We start from the raw sequence: 13,480 nt of genomic DNA, 5'->3' as shown, positions 1-13,480 counted from the left end.
TAATGATCTTCCACATGCCAAGCAAACATGCTAAACAGCATTCCTATGTAAAGCATTGGTTCAGTGACCCCCTGGAATGAGACCAAATATTAATCTTTACAGCAATTGAGACGGAATCCAAAAGTATCCGAAAAAGGAAATAATTCATTACCGGGATTGATGTTTCTAGAAGCCGCAAGATAGATTTGGGCAACCGAGAAAGTTTCTGAAATCAAATAAATAAGGAAAGAAAGAGTTACTGCTCCATACCAAATAAAAGTTACAAAAAGGATTCTGAAACAGTACGCAAAGTAACTAAAACGACCTAATGAGAAAAGAGTATCGTATGAAGTTCTGTAAATTAAAAGAGAAAGGCCATATACAAGGATCAATGATCATTAGTAGAGTGAGCTTGGAAGAGAATCACTATCAGGGGCACTCTCAAGTTCATGGCTCTCAAAACTTAAAGACCATATGAGAAAAGCAACTGGAAAAATGTGGAAGGCGTGAGTTTATCTCCAAGATAAAGAGCGTCCAGCATAACAAGAGGCAAATTTATGAAACAACAAAATGCAACTCTGGGTTCTGTGGACAGCAAATTTATGAAATCAGAAAGGGAAAAAAAATACAAATTTACATTTTCATCATCCTCTTCATCTTAGAAGCACTAAATATCCACTGTCAAAGTTAATCACAACATTCCATAAATAATAAATAAGTGAAACTTTTGTTATGAAATCAACACCTTCAAATTCCATCTGCTATTTCCAAGCGGGTCACCAGGAGAAGATGAAAATGCACTACCATCGACATCACATGCATATTCAACACTTTCAGTCTTTCCACATGCTATTTCATTCCAAAATTCTTTTTCCATGAATGTAGCAGGAAGGCATCCAGCACTATAATATCTACGAGCAAAAATCTTGTTCGCCATTTTCTCGAAATCACGAAATGTATAGTTTCTGAAAAACCACACGTATGTTCAAAGCCTGAAAAATTAACTTAATAAGAGTGTAATATCTCAAACATGAGCAAGAAACGCTCACCTCCCACTCATGAAAAAGGTGACCTTGTCATCATTATCCCATTCAGCCAAACGAAGCGGTTGCACCCTAGTTGTAAATTTGAAACCAACTTTCTCTTTCATAAGTACTACACCAGCAGGAACAGTAGCACTCACGGGAGATACAATCTTGCAGATGCCTGAAGATTGAAGCACAATTCAGGAGTTGTTACTTCAATCTAAGGAAACTATTACTAGAATGTACAAGGAAATTTACGAAGGTGCATGTGAGAATGAGGAGTAAACTATGGTTCTAGAGCAAGCAACATACCCAAGTGAAATTCAAAACGGCATGAAATGGAATCATGAAAAACCATCCATATATTAGAAGAGAAATGATATCAGGAATGAGGGTCCAACAGGGCAACCCTTATAAATATCTTAGTGAACATACCATATTTCGAGGCTTCTGGAGCTATCTTTTGCAGATAAACTAAAGGATCCTGGAATTCCTCTATTGTTGGATTGTAAACTGGACACTCGGGAATTTTATCAGTCCATTCAAGGTCAGATGTGTCAAATTTTGCCACTTTGCGCTTGGAAAATACATCTTTATCATTTGAACTGCTGCCAATTTTTGAGTATGTATGGGAATTACAATATAACCCCACATCACATGGACCAGAGGCTCTTAAAGCATCTCCACCACTCCTACGCATCATCATACTCACACCAGTGGAATCATTTGCCCTTTCTGTTTTCATCTGCTGTAGCCGTTTACGCTTTAAGAACTCTAGTTTAGCTTCCCTCGACATATAAACCCTTCCTTCCACCTGCAGAAAACCATAAGCAATAAGGACAAATATAGGAAACCTACTCTGAACTTTTGACATGCAAAAACTTGAGACATCCAACATTTCCATATTATTTAACCTTCCTTTCAATCACTTCTTGTTCCTTTGTCTCTGTTGGCTTATAATCACTCAAAAACAATTCGCTGTCTAAAGTTGATGGCTAAAAGAGAATTAATATGTCCATAATCATGTCAATGCTGCAAGGTTCTGAGCAACTCATTACACAAAGGTTTTCAAACAACGTATCTACCCAGGGCTTCATGGGTAGCATGCCAAAAAGAACAAGAATGTAAAACCACTAAGAGACTACCAACAACCTTCAGATAATACAGAAAGACCATCATATTAACTCTAAGCTAACTCAAAGCTCATCTACGAACGAGAACCAACAGCTCCCCAAATCATTAACAACATTGCCACAATATGTTTGGTTTTGTTTCTCAAAACAGTTTCCGTCCCCCAATAATAACCAATCATATTCCCCATTTTTAAAGTTCTTTTCCCCCAGATTATTATATGAAAAGACTCATCACCATACATACATACATATATATTTCAAATAATAAACAAACGTATACAGCAGAAAATGTGCACCACTAAATAGACAAAAACTTGAATGAGAAGACCTCTAGAACAAAAATTTCTCTTCCCAAGAAACAAATTGAGATATGATTTCCATTCCCTAATACCTTTCGGCCTTTCCTGAATACTCATTTCCCAAAATCATTTTGCAAAAGTCTCAAAAAGATCCAAACAATGTCATATTTTCAGAAACCACCAGAACTGACCAAACAGTCAATGAAAACATTCTCATGATCACCTAATTTACAAAAAATCCCAAATTTTCCAAAGTTAAGCACAGAAAGCAAAAGGCAGTAAAAAAAACATACCAACTCCGGACTCCATATGTATTTAAAGGGAAAAAAATTATTACCATTTAGTATGGACTAAAAAATATTTAAAGTTATCCATCTAAATATTTAGAGGCCACAGGGGACGGAAAAAAAAAAAAGGAGGGGGGAGGGCAAGAAACCAGCATGGGGAATCAAGAAGAAAAGAAAGACTACATCCAAGCTCTCAATAACATTATTAACAGCCAAAACAAATCGAGTGTATGAACAAATACCACACAAAAAATATCCGAAAATACAACAAACAGACCACTTAGATAACAGCTGTTGTGGGAATTTGATCAATCAGGAGCATTATCATAAGAATGCTCAAATCTAAACAATAAAAAACGGAACCACACAGAACACCAGAATCTACATTCAGCACAGAAACTCAGAAAAGAAGAAGAAAAGAAAGAAAAATAAGTAAACTTACGCTACAAACAAACTAATACACACGCGTACCATTTCATTCCGGGACACTTCACCTTCAGCCTCCGCCTTCTCCAACTTCTCACCGGAGAAAGACACACAATAAAATCCTCAAAAACCCGCTAGAAATGCCCTAGACCACGATCCAGGGCCCAAAGCACCACAAAAGCTCTACCACACCTTCCACATTCTCACAAAACCTCCATGGACTGGTCAAACTCAGAGATCGGAACGCTTCCACCCACCGAGTCACACAGCCAACGAAACAGATGACGGCGTCCTATAGGCACAGAAAGAGCGTCAAATTCTCCGGAAGCACTGTTCGCCGGCGAACCCGCGACTCTCCGGCGGGATGTAGAGACAAGTACAACCGCGTTTTGTATGTATAGAGAGAGAGAAAAGAGTGAGAGAGTTTTTAGAGAGAGAAAGAGAGGGGAAGGAACAGTAGATGGAATCCTAACAAAAGTGGGTTTGGGAAACCGAAAAAGGGAAAAGGAGAGGATAATTTATAGTTTCTATTTATACTATCCGAAAAATAAAAAAAGAGAAAAAGAAATTCCTAATTAAAATTATTGCCTTTTAATTTAATTACAGAGAAATAATGTATCAATTAACTATTTATTATTCTTTTTTAATTAATATTAACAATAATAATAAATAAATAAAAAGGTAAAAAAGAACAAAAGAATTGGTGGTTGTTAAGTTGGTTCAACGAAACCCCTGCCGGCTTGGAACCGCGGTTTTGACACTACCTGATATCTCTTTTTTACCCCTGAACGGGGATTGTATTTACAGGGTGTCACACTTCTGTTTGCCAGAGGAATATGCTTTTCTTTTGGGTACAGTACAGTGAGGAGCAGGGGAGAAGCGTGTGGGCGCGGTTGTTTTGCCGTTGCTTTCAGTCTGTTATTTCGGATTCACGGTGAGGAAATGAGGCCACGAGCTGGAACTGTAATGTGGATTGAAGTGTACGCATTTGACACGTATGTGCACCTTTTTTGACCTAACCTCTATTATGTTTGGTTGCTTCACCTTCTTGAAATGATGGTTTTGCCCCTCTTCCTTGTATTTATGATTTTATTATTATTAAATTTTTTTCCCACACCTTTTCTAAAATTTTAAGAGGAAAAAAAATTCAAATTATTTTAAAATATTATTTTTTTGTTGTAATGTTGGTTAGTTGGACTGAATGCAATACACCTTCTATAAAAATAGAAAAAAATACAAGCAATCTTTTTGTGATATTACAAACAACTTATTATAAATTAAATAAATCTTTTTTTATTAAATTATCTCCATACGTCTCTACGCATTAATGCTCGCAAAAAGATATACATTCACAGTTATAAGGATAGTTTAGTTTGAAAAAAATTATTTTACCTGCAATAAGTCAATAATCAGTCAATATATGATAAATATTAATTTTTATTTAGTTTTTTTTTTGTTAATATCGACAAATTTGGTGAATTTTGACTAACGAGTAGATTTATTTGTTTAACGAAAACAAACTTCAAGAGTATTAGATATAATTTTTTAAATTATAAAAAAAATATGTTTGATTATACTAAATATTAGGAGATGAGAATGTAAATTTCCCATAAATTGATTAACTTTTCATTTGTATTTAATAGTTTTTAAAAAATATAAGCAACAAAATTTGAAAAAAGGAGCGGGTAGTTCCGTCTCTTCACAATTCATCCCAGCGCACTGACGCAGGCCCTCAGACGAGCGGAAACGTGGAGGAAAGAAGGGGGGGCGCCGACCGGGCGACACGTGGACCAATAGAAGTGCTGAATGCCCACGTGGCGGGGATATAGCGGGAGCCGCATACTGTGGGCGTGTTCCCGCGGCTAATTGCCAGTATGGAAATAGCTGGAGGGGTGCGATTGCAGAGAATCCCGTTCCCCCCAGCCTACGTGGTGGGCCCCACATGGGCTCCCCCCCCCCTCACCCAATCCCGTGATACAATAAATTGAAGGTTCTAGAGTAGTAGCATCTCTATCTCTCTCTCTCTCTCTCTCTCTCATAAAGAAGATTCTCATTTCATTCAAATTTTTTTTTTAATTTCTATATTTTATATATATATTAATATTATTATTTAAAAGTAATGTTTTTAAAAATCACTCTATATAATTTAATTAAAAAAATATAATTTTGATAATAATTACTTTAAGAAATAAAATATTGTTCACTAAAAAACAATGAAGTGTCAGTAGTAAAATATCAAGTGACAATTATAATATTATCATTAATTATATATATTAAGTGCTGAGAATTTTTATTATTTCTATAATAATGAGTCTAATAGTTTTAACAGCGACAACTATTTCATAAAAAAATTTGTCACCGACAAAAGATACTGATGAAAAAGCTGCGTTTTAAAATAGTTATTAAAAATAATACACATGTAGTTACGATTTATTGACAAATATTAGTTTGTGTCAGTATAAACGTATTACTACTTATCTATAACTTTATGCATAATTATTGTCGTTTAGCAATCTTCCTGAGAAGGAAGAACAAATTGTTAGGCTCGTTAAAAAGTTTTCGAACAAAATCATCCGGTGCTTAAATCAATTGAGATTAGATCGAATGGAAAATGCTTTGCTTAAAGAAAATAATGCATTGTGGCCAAAAACGTTGTGGGGTATTCACACGGTTAAATCTCTGAATCTGTACGGATCCACATGGCATGATCATGGCCTTCCAAATATATGATGATCAATGGCTATGATGGGGTCTACGGATCGACATCGATTTGGATCCTACCTGACCTAAGTAAAAAGCACCCGTATCTCTGCCATGTAAAGATGTTTTGCACTTATTGGTCAGGAGTTTTTTGGTCCTTTCACTATAATTGCCGACATATCCAAATATATATTATAGCAAGATCAAAAATTCTTGTCACATAATATACGTTGGGAGATAACTTTAAGACTGCTATTTAATATTTTATCACTAACATTATATTTTGATGATGAAATATTCAATAATTATTTTATGAGAAATTAAACATGACTGAAAATCTAATTAATATTAGGAAAAAAATTAAATGAAAGGTGAATATTTTATAAAATTTATAATAATTGTTAATAAAATAATAAGTTGGTATAAGTTCTTTTTATAAAAAAACTTATTTATTTAGATAATCAATAGTAATGCATCACTTGCATTTCACAAAGAATTACACGTGATTACATAGTGTGATCAGTAGGTGGGTATGACGTGTTACAGTATAGTTTCTTTTTTTTTTAATTTTTTTTTAATAATATATCGATTTAACTAATCAATCAATATAATTAAATTTAATATATAAATTATATCAATTCAACATATAAATAAGAATTAAAAAAATTATAATAACTCACATAAAATGAGATAAATACCCACACATTCGATGAAACTCGAACCCATTAGCTCGTAAGGTCAACCACTAAACTAAGATATTATTGGAGCGCTACAATAAAATTGAGATTTCAAAATTCCGCGCTCGTCTTAATTTTGATTTTTATCTATATATTCATTGGATTTTTTTTAATTATTTTTATAAAAGTAATTAATTATCGTTGCTTGCTAGAGTTTCCTCTTAATAATTTATATTCTTCTTAATAATTATTTAATTCTTATTTAATCCTTTTTGTTAATATTTGGTATACCCTGTCTTGATTTTATTTTTTATTAACTTATTTTTAATCTTTAAATCAAAATATCAATTAATCCATAAGAAAATGTATGTATATTATTTTTTTATAATTGAAAAGCACTATTTTGGTATTCTAGAATCTTTTGGTTCGTGGTTTTTATTTAATCAGTTAAAATATATTTTTTAAAAAAATAAGTAATTAATTTTTAAAATTTTAAATTAATTAATACAGACAATTAAGAAAGACAACGAGGTGGTTTAAGACAGACCCGAAAGTCACCCTCCTTCATTTTTCCAATACCTAAAACCCGCCCGTCTCAAACTCGCACCTGATCCATACCCAGTGGGTCTTATTCGCGACGCTCGATTCTTTTTTTAAATTTTAACTTATCAATATAATTTTCTATAAAAAAGTCAAAATCATTGTTTATAAATACTTATAAGTTATTATTATGTTAAAAATTTAATTTATTTCACAAATATATGTAGTAAATAATAAATAAGAATCTTAAATATTTTTATAAATATTATTTTTTACTTGAACTTGTCCCCGTTCAGACTAGGTCCCAGCTAGGTCCTATTCTACCCGTCTCATTTGTAATTTTTGTACGTAATTGAGCGTATCACACAGACTAGTATATATAATTTACTATAAAGCAATATATTTAATTTGTTATCTGCTAAAATTTTGAAATAATTGTGGTATCCATAATTATGTTTTTATTTATTTATTATAGAGCATTATATTTAATTTATTATATCCTAAAATTTTGAAATAGCTGTGGTACCCATAATTATATATTTTTACTATTTTATTACAAAGAAGTATAATTAATTTTTTATATCCTAAAATTTTGATATAACTATGGTACACATAATTATATCTTTTTATTGATTAATAATATCCATACAATTTATACTTATTTTATGGTAAATTACAGTTATTTCTCCTAAAGTTTGACATAATTATAATTATTTTTTTTATTATTTTAAAAATAAAAATACCCCCCTCAAATGAAAAATAATTGTGCAGCCCCTAGACGGTAAAATGGACGTTACTACTTTACCATTGCTATTTTTAGAAAAAAATTGAAAAATTTAAGAAAATTCTGAGGCTGTGTAAAATAAATTATCTACAGGAAATATTAGTCCATAAAATTTTTTTTAACAAAATAAAATTATAATATACAATTTAAAAGAACATTTTGATCAATTTATCGTAAAAATTGAATGGAACATAATATAGATTGACGAAAGTAGTTTGCTGTTAGACAAATATTAAAAAGTTAGAAGATATATAATTTTCAAAATAATATTTATAATTATATTTATATTTAATATTTAAGAAGAAGAAGAAAAATAATTTGGAAGGTGAGAATTAAAGTGGGAAAGGTTTGTCCGAATTTGGGTCTACGTGGAGGGGAGCATTAGTTGGGGGAGGGAGAAGGAAAGGATAGGGGGGAAGTTTCTGGTTAGGCGGTGGTTGGCCTAATCATTAGTTTTCAACAGTCGGCGGAACAAGTACAAACTCTTCGGCGCCTCGGCTTCCTATTTCTACTTCTACCCTTCAGGAGTGGGGTCCGTTTCTTGTTATTCGGCTCCGCTCCCGGCTTTCTGGCTCGGCTCTAACTTTCTTTAAAAAATATTTGACTTTCTATTAAATGACTTTAGGTACTTATATGTCTATGTCTATATCTATATATCTATATGTCTCACGACTTGAGCAATTATTTTTTATTTTATTTAATTAAAGTTTGTATAAATTAATTATATAAAATTAATTTTTAACAATATATTAAAGTCCAAAAAATCATAATATTAAAATATATCTATATATTTGACTTTCTTAATATATGGAGCGGATTGAAACCAATCATCTTGAGACGGTTGAGGCATGTAATAATTTTGAGGCGGTTGAGGACGTAATAATCCTGATGTGTATATACTGTAGAAGGACCAACTATATCCACCCCAACATCATGACGTTCAACTGAACTAGTAGACATTCGACTAGAACTTCTTCTTTGTCTGTGGGATGTTGTGGGAGCATCATCGATGGAGAAGCAATTTGTTGTGGTAGATGGATTATGTCTTTCTTGATAATATGTAACCCGTGTGGAGAAGTATGCAAAATTTTATAGGGTGATAATTTGCTCATTTGTAATATCACATGAAGGTAAATTGTATTAAACCCGTCAATTTACTAAAGAAAACAATATAATTATAATATAGGAAAAAAAAACGTATTGAAAATTACCAAAAAAAAAAAAAAGTTTATCAAAATACATAGATATACATAAAAACCTATGGAGTTCTTGAATTCAAACTTAAAGTTCTGTCCATATTAATTAATTCAAAAAGGTGGGCTTCACTTTGAATGTTGACTAGAGAAAGAAATTGCAAGTAAAAGTAGATGAACATGATAGACTTTTTTTTTTATTTTTTAAATAAAATTTCCCCATTTATTTATCTAATTTTTCACATGGGGAAAATTATTGAAAAGGATGTTTTGAAAATCTGAAAAGAATAAAAATGGTGAGTGTTGTGGGCAAATGATTAGTGGAGAAACATCAAACATTAATGAGGCATGTGTGTTTGACTTGTTCTACACCAAGAAATTTCCAAGAAGAATATAAACTCCAAAGTGGAAAAATCCAACATACATACATACATACATGTGCAAGTTGGCAATTATGTATACATATATATTTAATTTTTTTTCTATTATTTGTATTCACAACTTAATTATTGGTATAGTGTGGTGATTTGGATAATTAATGAGGTCAATGAGACATGTTCCCTATGCAACCTTCACTATCTCATTAATGACCCCTACCCCATTGAAATTGTTATTTATTTTTATTAAAATAACATTAATCACCATCTTGTGTTCAATGATTTAATAATAAGAAGAAGAAATAATTACATTCCGATCATTTTATGTAATCGCATATAGATCTCTTGTGATTCGAGTAATTACATATACGTATATAGTACCTTTGAGGTTTGCTTTCGTCTAATAACTAAGTTCCATTCGTTAGTCAAAATTCACATAATTTGTTAATATTAATAAAAAAAATAAAAGAACATCTATATTTACGCCCTAATTGACTTATTATTGACTTATTGCAGGTTAGGTAAGTTTTTCTGTGGCCAAATTACCCTCATACGTCTTCATGCGTTAATGCATTTGAGGAGGTATATCTTTACCGTTATAAAGGTAGTTTAATCCGAAAAAAATATTGAGCTTGCAATAAGTCAGTTATAAGTCAATCGAGTATTAATTTTATTTAGTTTTTTAATTAATAAATTCAATTAATTTTGACTGATGAGGGGACTTATTTGTTAGAAGGAAGCAAATATCACTGGTGCTAGATGTAGTTTTTCAAACTATAGAGAGTCTACGTGTAATTACACCAAATTTCAGGGGAGGAGAGTGTAATTTTTTCCTAATAATAATAATAATAATAACTTATCTGAATTAACATCTCATCAAACATGTGGATATTTTATTTTATTTGTAGAAGTTTAATTTGTCACTTCATCTTATTTGTGGCATGTAGTGAGAGCTACTGAATTATATTTGGATGTAATGATGTAAAATTGTGTGACATTAAATGCATGCAATTTTGGGTTATGGAAAAATTATTGCGCGCAAAAAAGTTCAAAATAACTTTGAGTTATTTACAAAAATATCATAGTCGAACGACACATATCCTTGGTAGTTTTGAAATTAATGACTTATTCATTCCACGAATAACCATTTTTTTTTAAAATAAATGTTCTATCAATAATCTTTTATAAATCTAGCTACATTTAGTTATTTTTTTTTTATCCGTATATTAAAATTTTAATTACGTATACGCATCAAATATTTAGATCGCCAGTAAACCGTAATTTTGTGTATAAAATTTTTGGTTGTGTATGGGGAGCTACGTTGTAGATCCTATCCATTATTTAATGCACATCTCATTTACAAAAAAGTGGAGAGTGAAGGTGTAGAGTCTACACTCTATACATTCTTTTCAAAGTATTAATACAAATTAGAGGCCATTGTCAAACTCTTGCCTTAGGATTCATAATAAACACATGAGATCACAAAAAGCAACATAGCCAAGTATATATGCATGGTTGGGGGACCAACCAATCTCTTCTATTGCTCAAAGTGAGCCACCAAATAGGAAAAATATATAGATGAGATGCATTGGAGCAAAGAAGTTAGTACACTACATCTTGGAAGAATTGTGGTGGGACTATTGGGACATAATAGTAATTACCAAAAATTTTGAGTTGATTTCAGTAATTGTCTTAATAATTATATACTGATGAAATCATCAATCGTTGGTTTTTATCTATGTCCGGATCGGAATAATCATTCTGCCGTTACTGTGTGTCTTAACAATAATGTATTTTTTATGATGGCTTCAAGATGGGAGGGGGACCTGGAAAATCCCGTAAAGTTTTTTTTGGTGTTTTTGGGAAAAATATGTATTTGATGATGGCTTCATCTGTCGGTTTTGGCTCCCATCGTGCTCGAAATGACCATTCTGACCTTATTGTATTAGTTAATGTGTCTCGACAGCAATATATTTGATGATGTCATCAACTATCAGTTTACGCCATCGATTCAATTAAAATGACCGTTTTACCCTTATTGTTATCAGTTACTACATGTCTCAACAACAATACGTTTGATAATGTCATGAGAAAAACTATCAATTTCTACCCTATTTTGATCGAAAACTCTTGCTGTATTAGTTGCTGTGTATGCCTGAACAACAATATCAGTTTTTACTCTCGACTCGTTCGGAATGGCCATTCTGCCCTAATCATATATATTAATTAGTTACTACAGATCTCAATAAAAATCACATCTGATCGATGCTACCATTAATTATCGATTTCGATTAAAATGACCATTCTACCCTTATAGTATTAGTGATTATAACCAACTCCTCTATGTTTAAAAGAAAAAGGGAAAACAAAACAAAAAGGGGGCAAGTCTCTTAGCTTTAAAGAATAATAAAGAGATCCATTATTTAGTTACATGAATGAAAGGTGGCCAACTACATAGACAAGCAAAAGACTCTTTTATTGCCTAACTTCATGGACATTGATGTCACGTTCTAAGTGGCTGATTCTTGAAGGAATCTTAATGAATGTGAGGCCACACATCAACCAAATCCCATTTAACTATTCAATCATGCTCCACTCTTATCTTTAACTCTCATACCTACTCTACCCCTTTACAATTTAAAAACCACAACTTTCTCTCTCTTCTTCACTCTCTCTCTCTCTATTTATATATGAAAAAATGCAAGCAACCTCCTTGTAATATTGCAAATGAGCAAATTACACTATTATAAAAAAAAATAAATAGTGATTTACCTTCCTATATTTTTTAACATATAACAATTTACCCTCCTTGATTCTTAAAATGAAGCAATTTACCTCCTTATAAAGGGAGGTAAATTGCTTTATTTTAAAAAGTATAAGGGATAAATTGCTATATTTTTCATAGGAGGGTAAGGTGCTCATTTTCAATATCATAATGGGTAAACTGATATTCACCCAGTGTGTGTGTTTTTGATAGATTGGATAAAGAAAAATATCCAATTGCAAGTACTTGGACACAATGCAAATTCTTGCCAAAAGAATCTCAATATCTCTCTCTCTCTTTCTTCCCTACGGGTGACCAATAATAATAATTAACCATTTAGACTAACAAAAACTTAGAAAGCTACAATGAGAAAAATAAGGTATTGATGAAGTAGGTGAGACCACAACATAATTGCACAAAGTGTTGGACAAGTCTTCATCACATTTGACTTGTCTCAAGGAATACAACAACATTTTGTTTGGATGGTTGATGAGATCTTCCATGTCCTTACTATCTATGTATTTTTTAAAAAAATAGGTTTTTTTTAATAACTAAATGAGGCTAATTAATCAAATGGAAACATTGAGGGTTCCAAAAAGTTTAAGTTTTTATGTAATGTGGTTCGGTGTGCGGATGATGTAATTGTTACATAATTGTTCTGGTCGGAGAAACGAAAAAACAAGAATTAATGTTTTTTCGAAGATTATGTATGAAGATGGTCTTTTTCAGTTTTGGTCGAAGTTTGATTTTTGAATATATTTTTCGATATCTGTATAGTTATATTATTTATTAAGGGATTTCTAGAATAACTAGTTATAGGATGTTCGGCTAAATTTATTGAAAATATTTTATAAGCTCATACATCTTATAAGATGTTTTTCAATTTATTAGACGTCACATCTTATTTTTAAAAATAAGTTCATGAAATGTTTGGCTAAAATAAGATTATAGAGCTTATAAGACTTTGGTAATGATAAATTTGAAAGAATATATTAATATCTTATAAATAAATTAGCAACTTCTTATTTTTTCTTAAAAAAGATTTTATAAGCTCCCAACATCTTATTTTTAGAGCTTATAAGATTTTTTTTTTCTAAAAATTTACCAAATATTTTATTATATTTTATAAGCTCACCCAAATACCCTCTTAGTTGAAACAATATATGTTGACTAAAATGCCCTTAAATAAGTTAGTTTTTTTCAAAAAATAATAATATAAATTGGATTTATCAAGGAACTTTTATTTGGGCACATTTAAATTTAATTTATTTTATAAATTTTGATTAGTTATTCATT

At 31.4% G+C, this 13,480-nt stretch overlaps 1 protein-coding gene across 1 annotated transcript in view; it reads right to left on the bottom strand.

Annotated features, from left to right (window-relative positions):
• LOC105155507 (lysine-specific demethylase JMJ706) overlaps window positions 1-3,637 on the bottom strand; it is a 7,296-nt gene extending 3,659 nt beyond the window's left edge. The window contains exons 1-6 of the mRNA XM_011071389.2: window positions 3,195-3,637; window positions 1,440-1,818; window positions 1,029-1,185; window positions 725-944; window positions 152-205; window positions 1-71 (exon numbers count right to left, since the gene is read on the bottom strand). Of these exons, the coding sequence (XP_011069691.1) occupies window positions 1-71; window positions 152-205; window positions 725-944; window positions 1,029-1,185; window positions 1,440-1,818; window positions 3,195-3,197 (884 nt within the window). The 5' untranslated portion in view covers window positions 3,198-3,637. The remainder of the gene's footprint in view (window positions 72-151; window positions 206-724; window positions 945-1,028; window positions 1,186-1,439; window positions 1,819-3,194) is intronic.

Source organism: Sesamum indicum, linkage group LG2 (genome assembly GCF_000512975.1).
Source record: "Sesamum indicum cultivar Zhongzhi No. 13 linkage group LG2, S_indicum_v1.0, whole genome shotgun sequence".
Lineage (NCBI taxonomy): Eukaryota > Viridiplantae > Streptophyta > Magnoliopsida > Lamiales > Pedaliaceae > Sesamum > Sesamum indicum.
This window is presented reverse-complemented; position numbering and strand designations above follow the sequence as displayed.